Source organism: Camelus dromedarius, chromosome 23, assembly GCF_036321535.1.
Source record: "Camelus dromedarius isolate mCamDro1 chromosome 23, mCamDro1.pat, whole genome shotgun sequence".
Classification (NCBI taxonomy): Eukaryota; Metazoa; Chordata; class Mammalia; order Artiodactyla; family Camelidae; genus Camelus; species Camelus dromedarius.
Window position 1 is genome coordinate 27106710 of NC_087458.1, and position 27568 is coordinate 27134277.

Sequence of the window (27568 nt, forward strand, 5' to 3'; positions counted from 1 at the left end):
AGGAGGCCGGGGTTGGGCTTTCTCTTCGGCCAGACCCCACCCCACCCTGCCGACCCCACCCCCTGCGCCTTCCTCCCCGGGGGCGCGCGCTCGAGCACGCGCTCGGAAGTCGGGGGTCGGCGGCGAGTGCGGGCTGCGTCCCGGGTGGGTGAGGAAGGCGCGGAGGCGGCGCGCCGGGCGGTGGTCAGCGAGCCGCGCGGTCCTCGCCCGCGGTGCCTGCCGGCTTGTCCCTCCGGTGCCAGCCGCCGCCGCCACCGCCCTCCCCGAGAGTCCGGCCCCCGGGCGCCGAGGCTCAGCCCGCGGAGCGGCCTCCGGGGGACGCCGCTGGGCGAGAGGAGCGCGCCCGCGCCCTGGCCTTTGCCGTGGCCCGGCGCGCGGCTGCGGGGATGAGGGCCGGCGAGCGGGCCGCGCCGGCGCTGCGGCCCCGGGGCCGGCTCTGGCCGGTGTTGGCGGTGCTGGCGGCCGCCGCGGCCGGCTTTGCCCGGGCGGCCATGGACGAGTGCACGGACGAGGGCGGGAGGTCGCAGCGCTGCATGCCCGAGTTCGTCAACGCCGCCTTCAACGTGACCGTGGTGGCCACCAACACGTGCGGGACTCCGCCCGAGGAGTACTGTGTGCAGACCGGGGTGACCGGGGTCACCAAGTCCTGTCACCTGTGCGACGCCGGGCAGCCCCACCTGCAGCACGGGGCAGCCTTCCTGACTGACTACAACAACCAGGCCGACACCACCTGGTGGCAGAGCCAGACCATGCTGGCCGGGGTGCAGTACCCCAACTCCATCAACCTCACGCTGCACCTGGGTAAGCGGTGACAACCCCCTTATCCCCTATTGCTGCTCGCCAGCAGCTCAGCTCCCGGGCCATCTTCAACCCCTGGCCCAGCCTGCGGGGCCCAGACAGCCGCGTGCTGGCCCTCCTCTCCCCAGCATGGGCCACACAGGAATTCCCTTCTCCGACTTCTAAGCTCGATCTAGCACTTAACAGCCCGCGAGCCAAGGTGCTTCCCGCCAGCATCTCTGTTTTAATGTTCTAACCTAACCGGATTCTCGCTTCCTCGATTACTCGGCATTTCGGCTGTTTTGGTCCCTCTTTTCTGAAGCGTTAATCAGAAACTTCCATCCTCTCTTGTCCACCTTAAGCATTTTTACCTTATTTAAAACGTCTGTCTCTCCAGGGTTGAGGGTGATTGCTGAAATAAACTGGAGAGGAAAGAATCTAAGTTAAGGGGATTTGAGGGGAGCCCATGCCTTTTGTGTCGCTTTTGCCTGTGTGTAATTAAAATAGAAGTTCACTTTTAAAGTGCTTGTTCTTTAGGGTTGTTCAGCTTTCATTAAGGGCCACAAAGCGATTTTACTGCTAATCCTGGTACAGAGGAAACAAAAGGAAGTATCTGCACTCACTGTAATTGTTGGGTATAGTTTTGTCCCTGGGTAAAAAGGCTCTCCTCATTGTGTTCCCTTTTGCTTTGATTCAAAGCGAGTGTGGAAACATGTGTAAGTGACCTTTCAGAAATCAAGGAAGGGATGTATAGAAAACTTCATTGCTGGGTGCTGGATGAGGATGGACATGTTTATCCCAAAGTATTAAAAATCATGTTTGATCTAGGTCAGTTTTTCTTCATCCTTGAAATATATAAACAAGCAGAATGATTCACTATTGTGTTTAACAGAGTAACATATGCATAAAAAAGTGGCATCTGATGTGTAGACAGCTTCAATCCCCATTGCTTTGAGAGACTTGTTACCGGTAACTAGTAGTAATGAACTTCTAGAGAGAAGAGAGTACCACGCCATTCTTCTGTCAAAGCAGGATAATTGCAAGGCTACAAACATTATGTGGGGAACCTTGAAAGGAATGTTTGGAGGGCACGTGGTTCTTTTGGTTGTGGTTTGTATTTTTCTTCTCATTACTCTTTGGTACATTACACTTTATGTGTCAAGATTCCAGAGAAAGAATATGACTTACAAAAAGTACTCTGAAAAGTGGAGTTAAGTTTCTGTGTGTAGAGTAAGTTTTATAAAAGCAACATTTATCACCTTTATGGTAAATACCATTTTATTTGTAGACAAGTCATTGGGAAGATGAAACTTTTTGAATATAAGTCCATAAAATGAAACTCTGAGACAGTTGTTTTTCAGAGATGGAAGAAGTAAACTGGGTTCAGTTTTTCAAAGGTTTTGGAAACATGCAGAACTAGCGATATGTTGGAACAAGTGCCTTTCTCCAAAGATTCTGCAAGAGACCCAGGGACTCCTAAGACTTTGTGGGAATGTTCTTTAGCTATTTTTTCTTATGCATTCATTATATTTTAAAACTTGGCCAAACTTATTTTTGAAATTTATATCCAATTATTTTTGAATTTTGCCTTGTTAAGGCTTCTGTGTTGAATTTTGAATGCCCATAAAGTCTTATTTTGTCTATTTTGAAATGTTAAAAATTTCAAAGCAGAAGTGTGGCCTTGATGTCTCAAATGCCTGAGATTCAATTGAAAATTTCTCAGAATTTCTTATTTAGGTAAAGATAGGGCTGTCAGGCTCAGCCTTCTGAATTTTCTCCTGTTAGCACTATTAGCAAAAGGTTATTGCAGGTGATTGCAGATTACTCAGTGATTACTCCTCTGTTACAAAGATAATGTGTTAGGTAAGACAATATCTGTCAAGTTAGGTTGTTGCTACCGGGAGGCAGGTATGTTAGCCGAAGGTCGAAAGAGATCTCAGAGTTCACCTAGTTAGGACCCTTAACATGAATTTTTACTCTGTAAATCATGTTATATGCTTGAACTTGTTTTGCTGAAAAAAGTCTTCAGTTTTTGGTAATCTTGCTAAATGAAGTTGATAGAACTATATAGATTTAAAACTTCTAAGAAAAAAAGTCATGCAAAATAGTTTCATACAAGTATTGTACTGTAAAAACATTCACTTTAAACTTTTTAGATAGACAGTTTCTAAAAACTTGACTAGAACTCATTGAACTTACTCTTGGGTCAGAAATGCTGTCTGGGAGGAAATTGTGTGTGGTGGAGGAGGTGGGGAAGGGGAGGGAGATTTGTGCGTGGTGGGGCTGATGTCTCAATTTGTCTCTGTCTCTGCTCTCTCACTTTTAATGGCAAGGATGTATGTATTCATGCATATTATGATCTATAACTTACGGCAGATGGGCAAGGCTTTATGTTTCACTGTGTGTTTTGATATTCAGCATATTCACTCCCTAACTCCAGTTGCTCCATGGGCTCTGGCTTACTAATTATTTCCCATGGATTCAAGGACCATGACTGTTTGTGCATCTATTAAATCTCCCATCCAGTTCAAATTTCACATACCCTTAAACAAGTGATGCATATTGTGCCTTGCCCTTCCAGAGCATGTGAAACTCGGAGTGAGCAATGTGAAAGAACTAGGTCTAGCCGCCACTTTTCTAGCCTGCCTTTTGGTGCTAAACTTCAAATAGAGTGAACTTTAAAGTAAGCAAAGTCAGATCGCACTTTAAGTAGTCACAAGAAACATGCATATTTTGCCACTGATCATAAGTCTTTTTTTTAATTGTAAAAATAAAACATGTCATGGTGAATTAAAACAGTAACTATAATGACTAGTGAGTCTCTTCATGTCCAATTACTGAATTTCCCTGGAGACCACAGCTCACAATTTCTTACGTAACTTTCTGGAAACTTTTTGTGCATGCACATGTATATAAAAAATGACACGATCATTTTAACTGGTACCTTTTTTTGGTGGGGGGGTGGTGGTGAGGCGTATTTTAACAGATGGCAAGTACAAATTAGATGATTGTACCATTATCATCACTTGTACCAAAGCCAGGAAAATCAGCGTTGATTGTGAAAGCAGCTATGTCTTAAGCACCATATACAGTAATGTATTAAGCATCAGGGTTCAGGGTGCAGTGTCTCCTTGGCTATAAGGAGTTAAAGTTGTGGGAGTCAGGACTGCCTTTTCTGCCTATTGTGAAGAGAAATCTCAGCCAGGCACCCTTTTCTAAAAAGTCTTTCTTACTTTGCCTTCAGTTTCTGGATCTTCTCTTTTCACTTCTGTATGGGTTAGTCAACTGCTTTTTGAAAGTTTGGCTTTCATGTTTTATAATAAGTCATAATAAGTTTTTTTTTTTTTTCTCTTGTCAGTAGAGTAGTTGACAGTAAGATTGTTGCTGAGGATGTGCCTTTTATTAAACAATCCCTTTAATTAACTTGATAGTCGCTGTGGATGGAAACTTGGCAGACTGGGTTTTGATCTTGGAGGAAGGTAGCTCTCCCTCTTTCTAAAAGCAATTAGATTAAGGAAGAAAGCGCGTATAAAACCAACTCAGTCAAAGTTTATGGAACTCCTAAAATTTACACCAAGACCAGATCTGTTGCCAAGCTCCTCATAAGCTTTGGGAACAGGTATTGATTAAATGACACTTTTAAGCTGTATCTAAATATCTTGTGTGTGTGTCTAAATCAGAATAATTGGTATATAAGGCTATTACTGGTCCTCCTGGTGTAAAATTCATATGAAACAAACAGCAGTTTTTCCCCCAGGAAAATCTTTGCAAGGTAGGCTCTGGCTCTGTCAGGGAATAGTTCACGCTGGTGACTTCACTGTGGTATTTGTGCACCCCGAGGGGACACTGTTTCAGTTTGTCTCACAGAGGCTTGATTTACATTTTGCAGGTTTCAACTTGAGACGTTAAGGAGCTCTCCTTTAATGGCCAGCTGTTGCTGAACACGGTTTTATAAAGTTGCTGTTGGCTGTTTTCCTGTTCTACAATTCACTGCTTTTTCTGTAAATACCTTCTCCATGTTTCTAAAGCATTTAGAAAAACAATTTACACATTAGAAGAGAGAATTTGGGACTGTAACCCTCCCTCCCCCGTTATTTTGTCATTGGCCACATTTGTAGGAGGGATAAAGTTTGACTAGTTCAATTCTGAATCCTTTTCAGAAGTTGGGTATGCCTTTTACTATGCACTCCTTCCCTTGTGCATACGTTCTCCTGTTGCTGCCAGATACTCTGCAAACATATTTTACATACCTCCTAAGTACATAGTACCTGACAGAAAGTTGTAGAAAATTGAAAGTCCCATCTTCAGAAGTTTATGCTTTATGAAGTGGAATTTTCACACCCAGATGTAATGCCATTACACTAAGAAATCAGAAGTGCCTTTATAATATTTTATAGTGTATAAAGCCTCCAGTTTCTCACTAAGTAGATTTTCACAACCCAGTGAAGGAAGGCAAAGATGAGGATCTGGAGGTTATGATTTGCCAAAAATCACAGAGGAGATAGGTTTTTGACTCCTTAGTCTAACATACTAGCTCCTGCAGCTCTTAGCTTCCCTAACAAATGTCTCAAAAGAATGACTGGTTTATTCCAGAGCAATTTTAAAATACAATTTCATGTACACACTGATTCAGATACTGACTCCCTTGGTTTTCTTCCTTCTCCCTCTGTTCCTTTTCACTTATGTTTTGAGATTTCTTTCTTTTTCATGCTGCTCACTCTTCCTGAATGATCCCCTCTTAATCTTGAGGCTTCATTTACTCTTCACAAATCAATGAATTCTAAATTTGTATCTCCAGGACAGCTCTTTCTCCAGACCTCAAGACTTGTTGGACACGGTTAGTTTGGGATGTCCAGAGGCCATGTCCAAAACTAAACTCATTCCTCCTTGTCTTATCCAACTCAAAGCTGTATGTTAATGAACAGCAGTGCTGTTTAATCTGAGGCTCTCAACCAGTCTTTTGCCAAGTCTCCCATGAAAGGTCCATGCTTGATATGTTTTCGTTAAGCCTATTAAGATTACTGTGGCCAGCAGATAGGATCTGCTGTTCGTAGTCTCTGGGCAGCTGTAATTCCACCGCTTTCTTTCCCACCCATCCTTACTCCAGTCTGCCCGAGACTCTACCTATATTCAGCCATCATGTCTTTCGAATCCTTATCTTTTTCTCTGCTTTAATCTAGCTCCCCATTGAATTTCACCTCGATTATTGCAACAACTTGCTAACTAATTGGTGGTCTTTCTGCCTCCAGTTTTGCTCAGTTTGGGCAGCTACATTTTGGACTGAGTGATGGTTCTTAAAATGTAAATCTGATGTCATTTCCCAGATGAAACTTGTACAGTGGCTCCTCAAGCCTTTAGGGTGAAGAGCAGACTCCTTGGCATGACGTATAAGGTACTTTTGGATTTGGACCTTTTTAACCTCTGGGCTTATCTTTTGTCATTCCACGTGCTCAGAGGGCTGCTGCTTCGGCTTGGAACGTGTCTCCCAGGTGTTAACACTTTCAGGACTCCTTCCCCAGTTTCTCTCTCTCAACCCTTTCCATCCTACTCCCTGGCCTGGATTAGGTGTCACACTTGTGCAACCGTGTAGGTATCCACCACAGCACTTATCACACCGTATTGTCTGTTTCTTTACTAGCCTATCTCCACTTCTAGACCATGCGGTCTTTGAAGGCAGGGTCAAGGACTTGGTCACCTTTTTTAGTTCAGTTGAATATAACTAACATTGGTCCATTGCCTGCTGTGCCCCAGCACCATACAGATTCCTGGATGTATAATGATTCATTGGTCATTGCCCCGACCTCATGGGGCTTGTGGCTTAGGTGTGGAGACCAAGGTCTCTAGACTAGGGTAGGCAAATTATAGCCCACAGGCCAAATCCAGCCCTGGGCTGCCTGCCGCCTACTTTTGAATGGGCCATGAGCTAAGAATGGTTTTTACATCTTTCATTGGTTCAAAAATCAGAAGAAGAAGAATATTTGGTCACATGAAAATTACATGAAATTCAAATTTTAGTATCCTTAAAGCTCTGCTGGAACACAGGCAAGTTCATTTATTAGCATATTGTCTCTGGCTGCTTTTGTACTTCAGAGGCAGAGTTGAATAATTGTGTAATAGTGTGTCCTGGCTCACAAAGCCTATTTTTTTTTTTTTTTTTTTTTTTACTATCTGATCCTCTACAGCATAAGTTTGGTGACCTCTGCTCTAGACCAGTATGTTCAGCGTTATATAGTAAGTTTTTAGGTAAAAGGTGCACGCGCAGAAAGCATCATTTAAAGGGAGGCTGGAGGGCTTTATCCCCAGTGCTTAGCAATCCGTCTGGCACAGTGTTCAATAAATATATGAAGAGTGAGTAAATAAAATGAATGCCTGAATTATCAGAAATCCCAAAACACTGCACATTAGTTTACATGCTTAGCAACACTTCGGCTTGGAACGTGTCTCCCAGGTGTTGCCACTTTCAGGGCTCCTTCCCCAGAAGAGCTTGTGTTTATTGTTATCAGTGCCATCTCTGTTTTCTAGAGGTATATGTCGCTGTGAATGTGGTATATGGTGGTTTTATTTCTGTAGCTCTAAAAAAAGTACTAAGTTGGGTATGGAACTGATGGAATTTTAAGATCTGTGATTGTCCTTTTTGGGTAAAAATTCTGCTTTTATATGACTTGAAGCTGGATAAATTTTATGAGTAAACTACCTTCTCAGATTTGAATTTCACATATGAATATGTTTCTGAAATTTAAATGTTAATCTTGTGTGTTCTTTAGAAATGGGCATACATTTTATTTTAAAATATATATTCACGTGTCTGCTATTGAAATAGACTCTTAAAGTGTATCATTAAGCAGTTGTGGGGAACGGTTACAATGAAAATTTTACTTGCTTATTTTTATGGCATCATGTTTAGTTTGTTTAATTCACTAGGTACAGTTAGAAGACAGGCACACTAAGGTGTGTCTTGACTGCAGGACAGTGAAGACAGTGAAGAACACATTAAAGTGGTCAGACAGATGAATAACAACTACTTGTCTAGAGTCCACAGGTGGCAGAGCCAACAGATGCTCCTTTACTTGTTCCTTTTTTCCAGCTGTACTTAATTGACAGCTCTGGTACTGTTCTGTTTGAGTTTTAGGGGAAAGTGTCAAACTTTAGAGCAGAGCTATTTGTTTATTTTTACTGCCCAGAATTCCAGAGACGATTTTTAAAAATATGGGATTATCTGCTCCTTATCTTAAATTGTCAGTTTCAAAGGATAGCATTTTAAGATGACTGTTTGCTGGGTTCTATTACCTCGCCTGTGTTTCTTGCTCAAAGGTTTGTAAGGGGGCCTTGCTAAGATTTGCAAGCATCTCCTTTCTTGTTAAATGATGAAGTAAGATGTTTGCTCATTTGGGCCTAAAATGGACAGCTTGCTAAAAAGAGTTAGCAGAAGACTCGTTTATAGAAACGTCGCTGAGGTTTTAGAGCGGTGACACTGATTAAGTTTCTCTGGTTTTCTTTCCATGGGCTCTTCCAGGGGCCAGCCTAAAATAACTGGGCCCGGTCAGCCTGGTGCCCTCTGCAGCCACATACTCATGAAATAAAATAAAACAGACTTATCTGTTTCTTAGACCATGGCGCTCTCAGGTCTCCTGTGGGAGGAGAGCCTTGTGGCGAGGATGGGAGATGAACGAGGGGATTTACTTACATGATTTCTTTTAAAACTTCAGGAGTTATATCCCCTCAGCTCCCTTCTTTTGCTCTTTGTTTCCAGCTGCGTGGCTGCTTCCTATTATATTGCAGGCGACTCTGGATTTTTGCTTTATCATCTTTTTGAGATTTTTGTTATTTTATCTTCTCTTTGTTTTGAAAAATCTTGGAAACAGGAATTCAGAATCAGCCTCCTTCACATTTCTTTTTGTAAAAGATTTCTTGAAATAAAAAAATACAGGTGATCTTGAATAGAGTTAGGGACTCAATGAGTTTTGTGTCACGATGATAAATCAGTGTATGTGAAGATTTGTGCTACCCAGAACGAGTGCCCGTGGCAGTGACTGCAGAGGTGGCTGGCAGATTTTCAGAGACACTGCTAATGATCAGTCTTTTTCTTCCCTCCTTGGTAGTTCTGACTTTACAATTCTATATCTTGACCTGCACAGAGGTTACACAGGTGTATACTTACATACAAATTTAGAGGTGTGCTTTTAATATTTGTGTGCTTCATTGTATGGAAATTATTCCTCAAATTAGAAAAAAGAATTAAACATTTCAACCTATTAAAATACAAAAAAAAAATAGGTGATTTTGTTTGTTTGGGGCATGATTTTGGCTTAAAGTAGGACAGCACAGAATCTGTGATTTAATCATAGGTGATATATTTCTTTATTTCTCTTACCATCTTTATACTCTGTACCAGAAGGTGCTGGTGTTCAGAGGCGTTAACAAGTATTTTTTTGAGTGAAGGGACAGTCAAGCCAATAAGATGATTTTCACTGAGGTATCAGCGGTAAACCGAAGTACCTGTAGACTGCGTTCAGAAAAGCATTCGGTGAGTGTCACGGTAAGTCTCAGGAAGGAGAGTGAGGGCAGGTGTGCAGGAAGAGCTGTTCTCTGCTCTTCTCCTGACTACCTTTAACCAGGTCATGGTTTTGGTTGGTGCTTTGTGGTTTGAAGTGGTAAAACAGTAAGTTTGTGTTTTGGTGGGGGGCAAGTTTAGAGAGTTCTTTAAGATTGTCCCTGTGGCATGTGCTTTGATTACAATGTCTGGGTTTTATAAAACTTGTTACTTAATTTCTACAGTGAAACACCCTAAATGTTCCGCAGATTACATAAAATGTATAATGTGAAGACCCCGTTTTCTTTCTTTCTTTTTTTTTTTTTTGGACATGTTTTACTTAGTGGCTTCTTCTCATTGAGCCTTTTAGAAATAAGTGTGAAGCTTGAATTGTGTGACTTTCTTAGAGAAGTTTATGGAATTTGTGAAGTATTTCCAATCAAGGGAAAAGACTTACCTACTCAAAATGAGATGAGTCTGTTGGATTGTGATTTTAATTAGTTAGTGGACAAAGTTCTTATGCAAATAAGAAAATTCTCATTTTCTTGCTTAGAAAATTCTTCATTTATGGGCATTGTAATATGGGGTGTATAGGTAACATTCGGTGTTGAAACTCTGTATCCTCAGGTAATTTGTAATGTGTTTGAGGAGATGTGACAAAAACATTCATGTACAGGAAATCAGTGGGAGATCATAAACACAGTAAAGAGAATTCAGTTGAAACTTTTTAAAGAGCTAAGGGAATACCTGAAGAGCATCTTGAAGAGTGTGGATGGAAGTCAACCAGGAAAAACTTCTTGGGTCTCGAAGAAAAGTAGTGGGTGTGAGTGGAGGACTTTCCAGGAAGTGTGATTTGTTTGAATAAAGGTCTGAAAGTAACCAGACAGTGGTGGAGGCGTTGTTTGCTTTTCATGGAGTAGTGGAGACGTGGAGGATGTGTTCTGAGGAGATGAGGATCTTGAAAGCTAGGGGAGAGCAGAAAGCAAATTACGTTTCGTTGAGCACCTCTTGGTTGCCTCTTTGAATCCTTTAAAAAATCTTGAGAACTGTTGTTACCCCCGTGAATAGTGATATAACTGGTGACTTCTCTGAAGTTCAGCTGGCTGAGTTTGGGTTCAGATCCAGACCTGCTGTGGATGGATTGCGTGCTTGCTCCTGTCAGGTCAGCACAAACCTGGTAAGTGACAGAGCACTGAAGAAGGCTCTTTAATTGGGAAGTGAAGTGAAAGCATACCAGACCCAAGGACTGCCCCTGGCTCCTCTGCCCGACCTCTGCTTGAGGAGCTCTGGGTTTGGATTGCTTCTTTTAAAAAGGGCTTTGCACTTATTTGTGAAGAACAGAGGATTGTTGGCAATGGGAAAACACTAGGTTTTGGATACTTATACTGGTTTTATATTTAGCTGTTAACGCTTCTAGGAATTTGTAAGGAATTTATTGAATTTCAGAATGAGATCCTGTGTTTTGTCAGTGTCTACTGATAGGAAAAATGTACCAGCTGCCCATTTCCTGAGGGGTGATCGGGGAACCCCACCTTATCTCCCTTCTGCTTTATCCATGACTCCTTTCTGGTTGTTGAGAATGGCTAAGTTTAGTTCAGTTGCTTACTTTATCTGACAGCCTTAAAGATAAGGCTGCCAGGTCCATCTCTAAGTTCTATTTCGTTTCCTCTGCCTCAAGTAAATTCTAACTTACTTGGTGGCTTTTTTGTTCTAGTTTGCAAACTGAGTAAGTCTAACCACCTTTTATTGATAAATAACCACTGTGGTCCTACGAGAGTTCTTTGTCACCAGTTTCTTTTAGGCTCAGAAGTGACTCCCTTCATCTCAATTTCTGGATATGTTAGTTTGTAAATCTGTAACTCTGTCTAATCTGTCTTATCTGTGTATCTGTCTGTTATTCAATCTTTATCTCTTTAGTTTCCCCAGAGCATTCCTAAGCTAAGGTTCAATCAGGGGACTCTTAGATGTCTTAAAAATTAAAAAAAAAATTTCTTTTTGCTTCCTCTCTGAAGGAAGGGGGTTATAGTTCCCGCCTAGATTTTGTATTTTGGGTTGCTCCCCACTGTGTACTATCTTTGCTTCTAGACCTCAAGATTAAGTACTACCGGATCGCAGTCCTGCTTTCTCAGCTTTCTTCACAGGCTTGCGTAGCACGCACTGCGCTTCTGCATACGTGTGGCCAGTGCGCCGTCGCGGTCTGGTGACTGGTGGCTTCCAAGCTCGCACGCTCAGCTTTCTTTCTTGTGGGGAGGAGGGCACCCACTGCTACATTTGAGGGCTGACTCGGGCTTAAAACTGCCCGCCGCTTTTGCCAGTTAGTAAAATGTAGAAGCAGAAGTATTTTCTAAGGGCCTTTCCATCACCTTTCTTCAAAGAGAATAAAAGGATCTTAACTATTTCCAAGAGAAGAGCGTCACATGTTTGAAAAGGGGGTAGTGGCAGCTTGATGAGAATGAGTTGAACAGCCTTGCTTGGGCGCCCTGTTTGTCGGCGGGGCCCGGGACGCGACGTTTTCCTGCTCTGACAGCACAAATCCCGGTCAGAGGCGGGAATGACCCGCCAGATGTTCTCAGAATCTGAGGTCATCTTACTGTCAGGAACGATTAAGGAGTAACTTATGGTAGCTCTGCACTGTGAAGTGATTAGATCTAGAGATGTTTTTTTGTGTGTGTGTGTTCTGACCCTATCCTGTACAACATTTAGAGCTTTCGTTTTCTGGAGTGTCGGCATCCCATGGACTTTTAAGTATGTGGCTAACTAGAATAGTTCCGGAGTTAGAAAGAAGTGTAAGAAAATTTTGGCTGTAGAAAACATGTTTTAGAGATGGGTTCAGGTTTAATTTATTTAATCTCTTATCCAAGAAGTTAGGGTATAGTTGCTTTGGTTTAGCAGTTTATCTGCACCCTGTGCCTCAGGGTTGCTGTTCCTCCCCCAGTGGTTCCCACTCTTTATGGCCCTTGTTCTGATAAACCCGATGACTTCTCCTGTTGTCTTGGTGTCACTGTTTTTAGGTTATTATTACTTAAATGCCAGTTGTGGGCGGCAGGGGAGGATATACCGCAGTGGTCGAGCACACTCTTAGCATGCACAAGGTCCTGGGTTCGATCCCCAGTACCTCCATTAAATAAATAAATAAAACCTAATTGCCCCCCCCCCAAATAGTAAAAATTAAATGCCACTTCATGATCTGGTAGAGATGAGCATCCTGAAATTTTCACTGAAATTATGTTCTTTTTGGAAGTGGAAAGAAATACAGGCTAAAGGTGAAGGTTGTGGAGGGAGGGGGAGTTGGAAACCAAAAGAGCAATTGTATACTTTAAAAAAAAATTGTATACTTTAATTGCTCTGGTCCTGTGATTGCTCCTTCATGGGAAAGAGGTCATGTTCTGTGGGATTGAACATCTAGGATTAACTTTTAGAGTGGCTCTATGCATAGTTGTGAATTTATAGTGAGTATTTTAGATAAGTTCGTGGGATAGAAAGTCTGTCAGATACTAAATTCTTAGAACTCTACTACAGATTATGCAAGTTTGTGGGACCATCTGTTATGCAGCTGTAATAAAATTTGTTTACTTTATCAGGATTGTGTTAGAGGCTCAAGCTGGGTTTTTTTTTTTTTTTTTTTTTAACTGCTGTTCTCAGCATTTTTGCTGCATGCCAAGAAATAAGTTAGCATCAACTCCGGGTGCAGTTGGGATCATTCAGTTTTGTGGATAAAGCTTTGGTTTTAAACTCATGCCCACTCTAAAGCCCTAATACCCTGCCACAGGACATCGATGGTGAACCTAGGGTGTCAGAAGATGGACCGGTTCTGGAAAGTGACATACTTGCCAGATGTTTGGAGAATGTAGGCTTGTTTTCTGTGCTGCTTTTTGTGTGTTCTGTGTGTATCTGTATCTGTGTTCTCCTGTGTTTTTATAGGAAAGCCCCCTGGGGTTGGAGGAGATCTGCTTTTTGGATTGGGAAATAAAATAGGTATTAAGGCTTTTTTGGCAAAATCTTTGAGTTGGTATTGCCATTTCTGTAAGAGGAAGGAGAGGCAGCTTCCCTTAAGGGAGACTGCTGGGAAGGTAGTGCTGGGGTGAGATGCTGCGGAAGTAACTAAAAAGACTTCTTCACATCTCTAGTGATTTTCAATTATGAAAGGGGCCACTGATGCTCTGAATCAGCAGCCCTTTAACCATGCCTAACTAAATAGACCTTGTTTTTGAAATTCACAGTGGTGTCTAGATCCCTGCTGTCTTTTTGTCCATCCTGCTAATACACAGCTGTTTTTGTTCATACATCATTTTGTGTTCAACTGCCTGGTTACTTCCTCGGGTCCCTTTTATGGTGAATAATGGACACATGGGAGTTTGAACACCCAAGTGTGTGGTCATTCAAACAGGAAGTCTCAAAGAAGCACAGTAACCTTGTCAGAAGAACAAAAGGTGGAACGGGAAAGGCCATTGATGGTTCTAGGCTTAAAACATCTGCAGGAAAGCATCTGACAGTTTCTGAGACACGGGCATTCTTCAGCTAACAAAAGGGATGATTTATTTGGAACTTGTTTCATTTTTTCCAAACATTGGGAGTAGTAAGCCCTAATCTATAAAACAGATTGAAATGGAGATGAAAAAAGCAGCAGTGTGGCATCATAGGCGTTAAAAACATCCACCTGTGGGGATGGCTGTGGGTCTTGGAAAGAAGGTGCAAGAACTCATCTTTACCAGAGGTCACAGGGAGGCTGTACGCAGGAACAGGCAAATAGGTGGGACTTGACAGGGACTGTCGGAGCTGATGGGAGTGGATTAAAAGATGATTTTATACAGAGCCTTTGATTATTGAGCACTGGAAGGATATGAGATAAAGAAGAATGTGGGTTATACATAAAGAGCGTGGAGTCTAGTGGGAGACCAAGAAAGTGTGTCAACAAATACACTGTGGGACAAAATATCAAGGGCTGTAACAGAAGGATACAAATTCCGTGTGACCGCAAAGGACTGATGACAGCTGATCAAGATAAATGACTTCTCACAACATTTATCTGGTGACCTTTCAGATTCTTACCAGCCTTCAGGTTCTTTGATTCTATGATGGAGGATTTGTTAGAACTAGTCAAATAAATCCTGATTTTAGATATAAAAATGAAAATTATATCTGAAACTTAGAGAAGGGGAGAGCTCTGCATTGACAGTAATTCATATTAAACAGGTAGGGTGATGCAAATGCTAAAGAAAAGGATTCAGGCTTTGGCTTAATTAGTGGAAGCAGCAGTATTCAGAGGAGTACCAGATATGTTCTTGTGTGACTGGAGCTCTGCCCTTAAGTTCCAGTCGTAGTAAACGTGTTCAGACAGCGTGGGTGCTGCATCTCTGCCTGGTTCCTTTGTTTATTTGGCTGCGTCCTGATTGTCCTTCAGAGCTCAGGGCAAATTTCAGTTCCTCTGGGAAGATTTTGATTTCTAATTCCTCCTGCCCCTCCATAGCATTTGCCGTTGTATCGTTCAGTGTGCAGACATTAGTTCATTTCTAAAAATCACTAAACATATTTTAAAGATATATATATATTTATTGAAGTATAGTTCATTTACAATGTTGTGTCAATTTCTGGTGTACAGCACAATGCTTCAGTCATATATATGTTTTCATATTATTTTTCACCATAAGTTACTACAAGATATTGAATATAGTTCCCTGTGCTCTACAGTATAGACTTGTTGTTTATCTATTTTATACATAGTAGTTAGTATCTGCAAATCTCAAATTCCCATTTATCTCTTCCCACTCCCTTCCCCCCCAGTAACCATCAGTTTATTTTCTATATGTGAGTATGTGTCTGTTTTGTACATAAGTTTATTTGCCTTTTTTTTAGATTCCATGTATAAGTGATATCATATGTTATTTTTCTTTCTCTTTCTAGCTTACTTTGCTTAGAATGACATTTTCCAGGGCCATCCATGTTGCTGCAAATGACATTATTTTACTATTTTTTATGGCTGAGTAGTACGCATTGTATAAATATGCCACGACTTCTTTATCCAGTCATCTGTCAGTGGACATTTAGTCTGTGTCGATGTCTTGGCTATTGTATATAGTGCTGCTATGAACATTGGGGTACAGGTATCCTTTTAGTTAAGGTTCCCTCTGGATACCTGCCCAGGAGTGGGATTGCTGGATCATCTGATAATTCTATTTTTAGTCTTTTGAGGAATCTCCATACTGTTTTCCACAGAGGCTGCACCAAACTGCACCAACAGTGTAGGAGGGTTCCCTTTTCTCCACACCCTCTCCAGCATTTATCGTTTGTGGACTTTTGAATGATGGCCATTCTGACTGGTATGAGGTGACGCCTCATTGTAGTGTTGATTTGCATGTCTCTGATAATGAGCGATATTGAGCATTTTTTCATGTGCCTATTGGCCATTTGTATGTCTTTATTAGAGACCTTGTTTAGGTCTTCTGCCCATTTTGGGGTTGAGTTGTTTGTTTTTTCTTGTTAAGGTGTATGAGCTGTTTATATATTCTGGAAATTAAGCCCTTGTCAGTCTCATCTTAAGAGCAAATATTTTCTCCCAATCCGTAGGTTGTCTTTTTGTTTTCCTTTGCTTACGGTTTCCTTAGCTGTGCAAAAGCTTGTAAGTTTAATTAGGTTCCATTTGTTTATTTTTGCTTTTATTTCTATTGCTTGGGTAGATTGTGCTGAGAGAACACTGCTGAGATTTATGTTGGATAATATTTTGCCTATGTTTTCTTCTAAGAGGTTTACAGTGTCTTGTCTTATGTTTAAGTCTTTAAGCCATTTTAAGTTTATTTTTGTGTATGGTGTGAGGGAATATTCTAACTTCATTGCTTTACATGCAGCTGTCCAGTTTTCTCAACACCATTTGCTGAAGAGACTGTCTTTACTCCATTGTATGTTCTTGCCTCCTTTGTCAAAGATTAATTGACCAAAAGTTTGTGGGTTCATTTCTGGGCTCTCTATTCTGTTCCGTTGATCCATGTCTGTTTTTGTACCAATACCATGCTGTTTTGATTACTGTAGCTCTGTAGTATTGTCTGAAGTCTGGGAGGGTTATTCCTCCAGCTTCACTCTTTTCCTTCAGTAATGCTTTGGCAATTCTGAGTCTTTGGTACGCCTATGATGTGAGAGGTGCTAGATTGTTTGTTTCTCCCATTAGACTGAATTCATTGAGGACAAGGTGAATTATTGGTTTTCTGATTCATTCACCTAACAAATATTTATTGAGTGCCTGTTCTGTAAAAGGCACTGCAGAGTGCTGGAGACAGGGCAGAGAGGAAGACCTAGAGCTTAACTTCTGGATGAAAAGCATGTGGAACAGAAAACCTAACTCAAGGAAGGTTTTGTTGGCTTTCTTTTTTACGTTGGTTTTTATAGTCCTAGTGTATAGCATAATACATTTCATACAGTAGTAGGTGCTCAAAGGCTTGCTGAATGAATGAATTCCTGTTTCTGTGAGGCCACAGTGACAGAATGCAGATGAGGGTGAGAAATGGCAGTTTTGTTTAGATTTGCCCAAGATGCAGTTTGCCTTTTAGAAAGGGTTATTGAAATTGGACAGGCGGAGTGGGGTGGCTCGTCCATGGTGTAGCTTCCTCACCAGGGTTGTTAGGTAGAGACTCAGCCACAGTAGCAAGGAGCCCTAACAGTGAAGTGGTTGGAGAAATGTAGAGGTTTCCCTTCCATGTGGTAGTCCTGAGCGGGCTGCAGGGTGGTTCTGCTCACACAGACGCTTTGGGACCTGGGGTCCTTTCGTCTTCATGATCTGCCTTCCCTAGGGTGCTGTCCTCGTATGTGTGTTTGAAGCTGGGTGATAGCACCTCTGTGTTCCAGATGGGAAGATACTGTCAAGGGGTATATGCCTAGTTCTCAAGACTGAGACCCAGCAGTGGGCCACGTCATCGCATCATCTGCCTTTGGAGAGCTCTCAGTCACTTGGCCATCATATACGCAGTGGGGGCTGGGAAACGTAGTTTAGCTGGGCAGCCTTGTGCCCAGCCACAAATGTGTCACAGGGGAGGAGGGGAGAACTAGTTTGGCAGATGGTACTGGCATGCTGACCCTTCTGCTCTGATGCTGTGCCTGCCAGTTCCTGTGCTGCAGGATCCTCTCTTTCCTGAGCTTTGCCCTCCTAAAGTGCCTTCTTCAGAGGATCCCACTCTGTGCCTAGCAGTTTTAGGAGGCGGATCTAGAAAAACTAGCAAACACACTGTCTGTGGGCCTTCATAGTCTGGGTCTTTGGGGGGAAGAGCCTCTGAAGGAAAGGGGTGCGTGCTTGTCCTGCTCCTCTCGCTGCAGCCTGCACTCCCTGCCTTCGCACAGTTTGTCCTGAGACTACCAGTTTCATTCCCGCGGGCCCTCTTGGCACTGAGCGCTCACCGTGCTGGTGTTAGATGCTTCGGCTGACGGGCTGTGTGTCAGATCTGTCTCGGAGGAGCACATCTTTGCAGGATCGTTAAGTCTTGATTTTCTTGACAGTGCTGATCATGTTTACCTTCAGCTGTGATAGATGAATCAGAGCTGTTTTAAAATGCAGATGTGTTTCAGAAACAAGGATTCCAGAAGTGATAAAACAGTGCCTTTTTTTGGTACCACTCACAGTCTTGTTCTGGAATCTTTTTTAACGTGTGTTCATCTTTTCCTTCAAGATGAGTTGAGCTCGTTGAGAGGCAGCAACTGTATTTTAACCATTAGGGCAGTGACTTAGAGCCAGGTACCTCATACATGGAGTCATAGTAAATTTAATGAAATGAATGTGCATTATGCAATACTCACAGCAGTAACCCCCGCAGTCAAATACTCACTCTCTCTACAGTGAAATGTATTCATACTTTTATGAATTAAAGGCTGCTTAAAGGCTACAAGGGCTTCACACTAGATCAAGTCATGTTTTGTTGTCATATGTTATTGAAAATTCTCTGCTGTTTAGATTTTTTTAAATTTAGAATCACAGATAAAGGATAATGGACTGTCTCCCATTTGATTATATAAGTTACACCATTTTTACAGATAGTGATAATAAAACTATTAAAGACTATGTAAAAATTTGGCATGCAATAGGTATTTGATAAATTGGTTACTATCTAAATGATTGAATAAAGCCCATGTAGTAGGAACTTTTGTTTCATTGAAAGGACGTATTCTAAGACAGTTTGAGTGGATGGGTTATTAAATTATGGTAAGAGTATTTAGAAGTCCAAATAGAGCATTAAATAAATGTTTCAAAGAACTAGTAGCAGTTTAGAAGTCCAAACAGAGCATTAAATAAATGTTTCAAAGAACTAGTAGTAGAAAGCTGACAAAAAATTAGCTATACTAAAATTACTTCTTTTTCTCTATGGACATTAGTTCATTGTTTGTTTTTGTTTGATTGTTTTGTAGAAATACAGTTCATCTCCAGTGCCTGTCTTAGGAACCTGGCTGCGCCAAAGCCATTTCATGTGAGATACTTTTTGAATTGGAAGTTAATCCTGATTTTCTTCTTGTTCTCAGAAGCAGATGATTCTGGTGATGTCTGGGACCTTACTCTCTCCACACTTTATGCATCTCCCTACTTACCACAGCATTTTTTTCTCTGTCCAGTTGTTTTAAATCGGTGTCTCCAGGAATCTTTAAAGAATCATTTATGTTGAGGGTGACTATGGTATAATGATTGCTTTTGCCTGTAGGGTTCTCTCAGCGTTGTTTTTGCTTTCTAAAAAATTGTGGTCTCCTTGACGTCTTTTTTTTTTTCCCTTAGTCAGACTGATTGTCTTTATTTGCGATCACCTTTTGCCTAAATATGTATCATGTTGTCCTCTGGGCTTTGTCATCCCAGCTTCTTTTGGAAGGAAGTTGCCTTCTCTCTCTCAATTCTTTTCAACATTCTGGAAGTGTGATACAATAGTGCTTATTGTGTCGTTCATTGGTCACTTGAGCATACCATCTTGTTGTGGAATCTTTTTAATGTGTGTTAATTTTGTTTCTTCATATGAGCTCACTGAGGACAGGAGCTATGTTTTAAACCATTAGGTCAGCAACTTAGAGTTAGGTACTTGACTCATGAAGTCGTAGGCATTTGAATATTCCTTGGTTGTTTTGATGAATCAGGAGACTCAGTTCTAAACTCACAGTGAAGCAGAGGGCTAAATTCAACAATTAAGCATGTCCAGACTATGGCTTTGGAAAATTACTTGAAAGAGATGTATTTACTAATCTTTGGAGAAAGTCCATAGGTCTACTTTCTCAAAATTTAAGACACCATCTTTGTGGACGTTAGAAGACTTGCCTGATTGTTCTGATGAACTTTCTTTTAAGAACAGAAAAACAGCTGAAACCAATCACAATTTTGTTTCTTTTAAAGAAGCTTTGTACTCCTTTCCAGGGTCCACAATGCCAAGTTAAATACCTTTCTTTTTTTAGGAGAGCAGAGTTTCTCAGACTGAAACTTTTAAGAGTTTCTGTTTCACTAAGGAGAAAGTCCTGTAAATTAGGTGTTTAAATTCCTTCTTCATGTCATTTGAAGGTTATTACAATGTAACACTTCTTGTAAATTCTTAACACTAATTGCCAGTGAACCCAGGGATTATTCCTGAGGGAGGAAATCGCATTGTCACCTAGGCTGGAGGTCCTCGAGTACTCACCAGTAGGAAATTGAGTCCCCTCTTTTGTTTTGTTTTGAAATATGTATGGTCAGCTGTGGATTACTATGAGGTGTTGTTTTGTACTCACAGGTAAATACAAGATAAAATAGATAATTCTGTTGTTTGTACAGCAGATACTCTGTTTCCATGCACAGAAATCTAGAGAAGTGAACTCCTCTGAAGTAGATGCATAACTCTAGGAGCGTTTCTGCCCGACCTCCCCACCCTCGGTATCCACTACCCTAGATTTTATGTTTTATTCCCTGGCTTTTAAAAGAAAGTAGCTTTATAATCCTTCGACAAGGTATTGCTAGTTTTTGACTTTATAAAAATGGCTTGTGTAGTCATCGGCACCTTGATGTCTTCACTTAGTCCGTTTCTAAGGTGTAGCTGTAATTCACTCACACGCTCGTTCCTGTGCGTACTCTGTTGTGGTTACTACAGCTGATTGATTGATTATCCTACTGATGGGCTTTTTGTGTTGGTGGTCATAATGAATAATGTCCTGTGAGGATTCTCTCATGTGCTTCCTAAGGCTTATGAGCACGTCTCTCCAACTGGGTTGCTGCTGGTTCATAACGAACGTCTTCGTTTTTATGAGTGAATCAAACTGTTTCCCATTGTGCCTGCTTACTGCTCATCAGCGGTGTTAATAGACCGTTGATCCACATTTGGTATTGCTTGAATTCTTAAATTTGGGCTCATTTGGTGGCGTAAAATCACATCTCATAGTCGTTTTATTTATAAGGGTGAACGTGAGTATCTTCTCGTGTGTTTATTAGTCTTTCGTATTTCCTCTCCTGAGAAATATCTCTTCATGTTTTTGGCCCGTTTTTTGGCTTGCCCTTTTATTGACTTGTAGAATGCTTCTTATATTCTGGATATTAATCCTTCATCAGTTACATGTTATCCGTATCTTCTACCAGTGTGTGATTTGTCTTTTTATATTCTCTATGGTAGATTTTGGACAGAATTTCTTAAATGTGATAGTTGATTTGTGTGTTGTCTTCATCTCCTAGGACAAATCCCTTTCAAACTTATTTTTCAATTTTAGAAATATCCTAGCTGTCTTTGGGCCTTTGCTCTTCCATGTACATTTCAAAATCAGGTTGTTAAGTTCTTCGATAACCTCCATTTGGATCTTGATTAAAAATCGCATTGACTTAATGCATCTGTTTGGGTTGAATTGACATCTTGAGAGGTTTGAGACTTTCTGTCCATAAGCATAGTATAATTTAGGCATTCTTTAATGAATTCCAGTAATGTTTCATAAGTCTATCCATGTGAACCTTGCCCTTGTTCTATTAGATTTATTCCCGGGTACATTTTATTTATTTATTTGCTTGTGATTTTAACTTTTTTCTAAATTACATTTTCTAAGTCTTTGTTGCATGTAAAAATGTAACTGGTTTTTCTATATTCATCTTATAACCACTTAATTCTCTTATTAATTCTTTTTATCTTTAGACTCTTTTGGGTTTTATCTGTAGACAATCATCATCTGTAAATAAGAACAATTTTGTTTCTTCTTACTGACCCTTAACTCTTTTTTCTTTTCTTTGACTAGAACAGTATACAAAGTCCCTGTGTAAACATTCCCCTTAAGTACTTGACTTTTGCAAAGTGTTGCTGATTTGATAGATGAGGAATGTTTTTATTGTCGGTTGCATTTCCTTTGTGATTGTTGAGGCTGTTCTTTACTTTGCTGTGTAATATTTATTTCTATAAGCTGCTTTACTCCCTTTTTTTGGTAAAGAGATGCGGTATTAATAACAAAATCTCTTTGAGCTTAGTTTCCAACTATTTTGCTGTGAAACCACCTTAAGGAATGTTTTGGGCACAGGTTTCAGTAAATTGAAATAGCTCAAATTTAGTAATACACAGGTGTTACTCACCTCTTTGGTAACGTACTTACCAACTTACAGAATAGTTGTAATTCATACTATTTGGCGTGATAAGTGATATTTTGGATAATGAAAACATTGCTATTTATAAAATTTACTGAAGACTTGATTAATAATATTTGTTTCCCTAAAAACCAAAACAAACTGTCTCAGTGGCAACTCTGTTAGAGGGACCTGAGTCTTAATTTGTCTTCATAACTGAATCACCCTTGAATTTATCTTTATAACTGAACTGAAGTTTATCAGACTTAGATAAATTTCCCATGAGGCCAGTTGTCATGGTTTTCCTATCGTTAATGTGGGTCATAGACTTTAAGCTTTTTTCTTTTCTTTAAAACTGTCTTAATATACTTTGAAACCTTATTTATAATCTGATAAGTGGATTGGATTTAGAGGTCTTGGAACAAAGAATAGTGATGGGACTTTGTAGAAAGATTGTCTTGTACAATGCAAAATGTGATAAATCTGAAGTTTTTTAAGTCTTTGGAATAGATAAGCCTCATGGAATCAGCTGTAAACCTCATATAAATGGTCTTCCAGGGAGTGTGGTGCTGTCCATTTAGGGGCATTTAGTGGATAGGAGGCAGAGGGGATGAAGTGGGGAGGGGAGGCAGGTCCACCAAAGAAAAGAGTTGCCCAAATCCTGCCCAATTTTTTTATTTCTCATTGGATATTTATGCTTTTGAAAACCTGATTATGAATACTGAGCCTAAAACATAACTTTGTCTTTATACATAAATGTAGTTTTTTTCTCCATATAACTTCATTATACATAATTTCCCGGGAATACAACCACCATGTAAATAAATAGTTTTTGAGCTTAGCAAGAGCTAGTTCACCAATTAGGAAGTTATTCTCATAGTATTCTCTGCCAGTAGCCTTGCGGTATTCAAGTTGCCCATTCAGCACACATGTAGATCCCACTACGTTTCGCGCACTCATAGAGTGAGTCTGTGTACATATTTGTATATTCTTATTTGGCCTCTTTTTTCTGAAATATCAAATGTCAAGAAAAGTGTTGATCATATTCAGATGAAATTTTGGAATTTACTTTTACAGCTTTTCCTGCACATGAATAGTTGCTAACATGCCTGTCCTGCCAACGTATTTTTTCTTAGGAGCAATGAAATCATTGAGATTAAGTGAATATGTTACAAGGAAACAAGCTGATAAGGTTGGCAGAGATGCATCATTCTAACTTAGGTTCTCCACTTTGACCGTCTGTAATTTGTCCTGACCTGTTACACCTACTCAGTTGAGGTGATATTTCTCTTTATCTTAAAACACGCAGGTTAATCTGGTGTGTTGTTACTTTTGCTTACACCGCTTTTTATTGCAGTGTCCCCTGTACTTCTGCCCCTTCATTTTCTGTATGTCTTGTACAGAATGGATCCAATCCTATTTTTTAAAATGCAAACTTGCTTGTTATGTAAGGAAGTTGGTGCAGGTGTCTGACCGCTTTGTTACCCCTCCTAGCAGTGATCTGATGTTTGGTCTATTGGAATGCATGTGTTTCCTTTTAATTCCTGCACTGTGTTGCAGGTAGGGTGAGCAGGGGGCGTTCCAGAATGTTTGTTGTGAGAGGGACGGGAGTCAGGGAGGCTTGAGGCTCACCCTGTAGGGTGATCTCGCGTGGGCAGGCTTCTCACTCATCTCCTGCCTCTAGTTTCTCTCTCCTGTTCCTACAACACCAGGTGCTCCTCAGGCGCTGTCTTGTACTACTCCTCGGTGTGTACTTTGTCTCACTGGCTGGAGACATTGATGGGCAGGGACTGTAATTTCTTTGTATCTCCAGCGTTAACATGGTTCTTTGTGCTCGTGTGTACTCCAGAAGCGTTTGCTGGTAGTTTTAGTCTGCTTTTCCCCTGTTATAGTAGAAACCGAATTTGGAGAAAATTCTCCATGTTTCCTTACTAACTCTCCCTATGTTTTATACACACTGCTCTTTAAATAGGTCTCAGCAGCAAGTATCTTGATATTTTCCATGGTAGAATGGCATATGCATCACCCCTGGATGTAGAAAAGATGCATAGAAATGGCAAGGCCTTAATACTGGTCTGATTCTAATTATAATAGTAGACTAAGTTATGGCAGAAGTGTTTTTAAAAATGTGTTTAATTGTGGTAAAAGAAGTCTTCTTTTTTAAGTTTATTTAAAAATTTTATGTCAACATTCTTGATTTTTTTGATGGCTATTTTCTCCAGTTTTGAATTTGATTTATTGTGTATATTTTTGTCTTTGTTTCCTGGTGAAGAAATTTCTTTTCTCCTTAAACACCATGCTCTCCTATTCTCACTAAATGAAAAAAAATTATTCTGAACCTTCTCTTTTCTGTACCAGTTTTATTTATTTTTTAACCTGAGTATAACAAGAGGAGTTTGTGCAGTATTGACAGTAAATTAGATCTGTAGTGGGCAGCATTTTACATGTGTTTCTATGTGTTACTCTTTCCAATTCAGTATATTTATTTTGCATCCTGTGTGCAGGAAATACAGTTCCCAATCAAGATAGTGTTATTTACGAATTGATCTTTGTCAATCACATTTCAAAGTTGCTGTCGTTCCCACTGTATAAGGTTTTATTACCTGTTTAATCTCACTGTGAACTTTATTCTATTAATAATATAACAGTAATCTTTGGAAAGACACTTGTGTCTATATTTAGGTATTTAACCCATCTCTTTTTATAATATAGATTACTTTTACTTTATGACAGTGAATTAGTACTTTGATATATTTACCTGACTTTGTGTGCCTTTCTGGTTGTTTCCTTAGATTAAATTCTTAAAGCTGGAATTACTGAATTAAAATACATGAATATTTTTAAGGCCTTTAGTTGTTTGTCATCTTTTTTTTTTTTAAATTAAAAAACAGCTTTATGTTAGTACAATTGACATACAACATAACATTCCCGTTTAAGACAAAAAATAAGAGTAATAAGGTAAAATATTTAAATGCTTTCACTTAAATATTTTTGGTCAAGTACTGTCGATTGCTCTGCCTTTCAAGTTTTAATTACATTTAGCTAATCTTTTTTGTTACTTTCGTATTTTTCATTAAAATTTTATTGAGGTACCATTGTTTTATAATATTTGTAAGTTTTATGTGTACAGCATTGTTTTTCCACTTCTGTTTACCCTACAATGTGCTCACCACCAAAAATGTAGTTTCCATCCATCCAAGTGTTTCAGTCTTAAGCTCTGAGTGGTAAGGTCTGGGAATATCTGTTGCTATGGAAATTCCCTTTTCCTTATGTCCTTTTAATGTGAGGTAGTCAAATGAATTTTTCTACACCCGAGTTTTAACATTCCCAGTATTCAATAGTTAGCAAATCATGGCTGCCTAAGATGCAGCCATGGTTTAGGTTGTGAGGATGGATTAAAGTTGACCACAAATGCTTGGCCACGCCTCGCTTTGCATGTGGACTGCTTTGACCAGCAGTGGGGCAGCAGATGTGGTGCTGCGCCAGCTCAGTCCCAGGCTTAGCCTTGGAGAGGGGGGCGGCTCCCACCTTGGTCTCCTGGGGCCTGAGCCACCATGTTGACGGCTGACCACACTAAAGCCCCCAGGCTTGGGGGAGCATGGAGGGACACTCTGGTGGGTGTTCTCAGCAGTGTCCATCCTTCCATCCATCCCTGCCAAGGCACCAGGCCTGACCAGCCCAGCCAAGTTCTATCAAGTGATTTCAGTCAATACCTTGGGGAGTGCAAGAATGCCCCAACCAAGCCCTTCCCAAATTCCTGACTCTCAAAATCGTGAGAGAAAAATGGTGGCCGTGGTAAGCCGCTGAGCCTTGGAGTAGCTTGCTGGGCAGCAGTAGATAACTGGAACAGCTCTTGCGTCTCTGGGGTATTGACTTGGAAAGCCCAAGCTGTTTTTCCCCAAAGGGAGTCAGCCTTTTTTCCTTCCTGGAATGGTTGCTTAAGGGGGGAAAAAAAAACAAAACTGTGGAGTCCCAGCAGAAATTCCCCTTGGCTTCAGCTAGCGAGCAGAGGGAGAGAAGCCAGAAGGATCCTGGGGCTGTGCATTTTTGTGTGAGAGCTGAAGCGTGGCAGGAGGTTCAGACCAAGTTGCTGTCAAGGGAATCTTGTGTCTGGTCAGCATCCTTTTGTGGCTACCGAGTGGGAGGCAGGTGCAGAACCCCCCTGTAAGATGGCCTTGAGGAGAGCCGTAAGTGTGGGCAGGCGCCATGAGAGGGCAGGCTGTGCTCAGGTTCTTGGTGCCCATAGGTTCCTGCCACCCCCCACACCAAAAAGCTTCCCTTTCACCTCCTGCCAAAGGAAATAGGCACCCCCTGCTGCTGTCCAAGGCCCCTGATGCTCTAGGCCCAGCACTGCCCACTGCCTTAGCCGCCACCGCTTTCCTGCAGGCGTCTCACTAGCTCCCTGTCCATTTTCCTGCAGCTCTGGTGCCTTTTCTTTGCTGTTCTCACCTCCTTCAAAAGCACCTCAGTTTCTACTCCTCATCCCATGTCTCCCAAACTGTGCCAGCTGATGACTCTGTTCATACTAAAAGGCTAATAATTTCAGTTGCTTTCATTTTCTGGACATCCTGTATTTCTTTATTCCTCCTACTCATGCTTTTCCTCTCCCTCACCTTGAGCACAGTCAGCTTGGCTTCTGCGGTGTTTGTCTTACATTCCTTAGTAGATTATGAGCAGTTTGGGGACAGAGAAGTTCTTATTTGTTTATAATACACAATAGTGTTCATCAGATTGTTTGGATTGAGTAGACTCCTTTTCTGTATTTGCATTTCCTTCTCTCTTCCTCGGAGAAGCTACATGAAAGTTCTCTAAGGGTTTGGGCACTGGGAACTTAAGGAATTATTGTCTTGAGAGCATGTGGGTTTCCTTATGCAAATACAGGTAGACGAGGCAAGAGACTCACACAGTGGTTATTCTGTTCTTCCTAGCGTTGGCTGGAGTTCTCCGTCATTCTGCTTCCTGTCTGGGGTGGGTGGTAAAGATCAGTCATTTCTGAATTTATTTTTTTGAATTTATGGTACAAGAATGCTGTAAATCAAATCTCTTGCTAAGGTTTTACAGTGCATTAAATGTAAAAACTTGAAAATTTTGCTTAAAGATTTAAAAACCTTAGTTTCATTGTCAATTTTTAATAGATCAGTTTTCCCCAGGTATTTCTGACTGTAGCCCATTATAAGAAACACACTTTCTATTGCGACCTAGTCAGTACCTATAACTGAAACAGGTGTCTTAAAATCAGGCTTACTGTGGTATTTTCCATTTTGTTCTAATTTTTATTTTTTAAGTGCTGATCTTGATCTGCCAACTTTTTTTTTTTCATTTCAAGCTAACATGTTATGTGAAAAATACTGAGTTAGATAATGCTTAATTGGTAAGGGTCTGATTCTGAGGCTGGCCAGCTTCCCTGAGAGAATTAATGTTTTAAAAAGACCCCATTGGTGAATGAATCTGATCAGAACAGTCACATTTTGTAAAAATCTTGTATAATTCAAAACTTAACGTAAGGAAAGATTTTCTTACTGGGAAGAAATGTAAGGTAGATGGGACCTGTAGTCTCTGCTTGAATGATACTTTTTATTTTCTCAGCATTATCACTAGTGTTTTGCAGAATGCACACTCTCTCTTTCCCTCTGTCTCCCTTTCCCGTCCTCTCTGTCTCTGTCTCTCTTTCTCTTTCTCTCTGCAGTAGCACTGTCTGAGGCACTTTTGGTCTTGTTCTCTATAAATGGTTTTTATCACCTCCAATTTTCATC

The 27568-nt window shown here is 40.8% G+C and overlaps 1 protein-coding gene across 1 annotated transcript in view; it reads left to right on the forward strand.

The window, feature by feature from the left end:
- Positions 1 to 368: 368 nt before the first annotated feature.
- LAMC1 (laminin subunit gamma 1) overlaps positions 369 to 27568 on the forward strand; it is a 119064-nt gene continuing 91864 nt past the window's right edge. The window contains exon 1 of the mRNA XM_010988529.3: positions 369 to 801. Within this exon, the coding sequence (XP_010986831.3) occupies positions 387 to 801 (415 nt within the window). The 5' untranslated portion in view covers positions 369 to 386. The remainder of the gene's footprint in view (positions 802 to 27568) is intronic.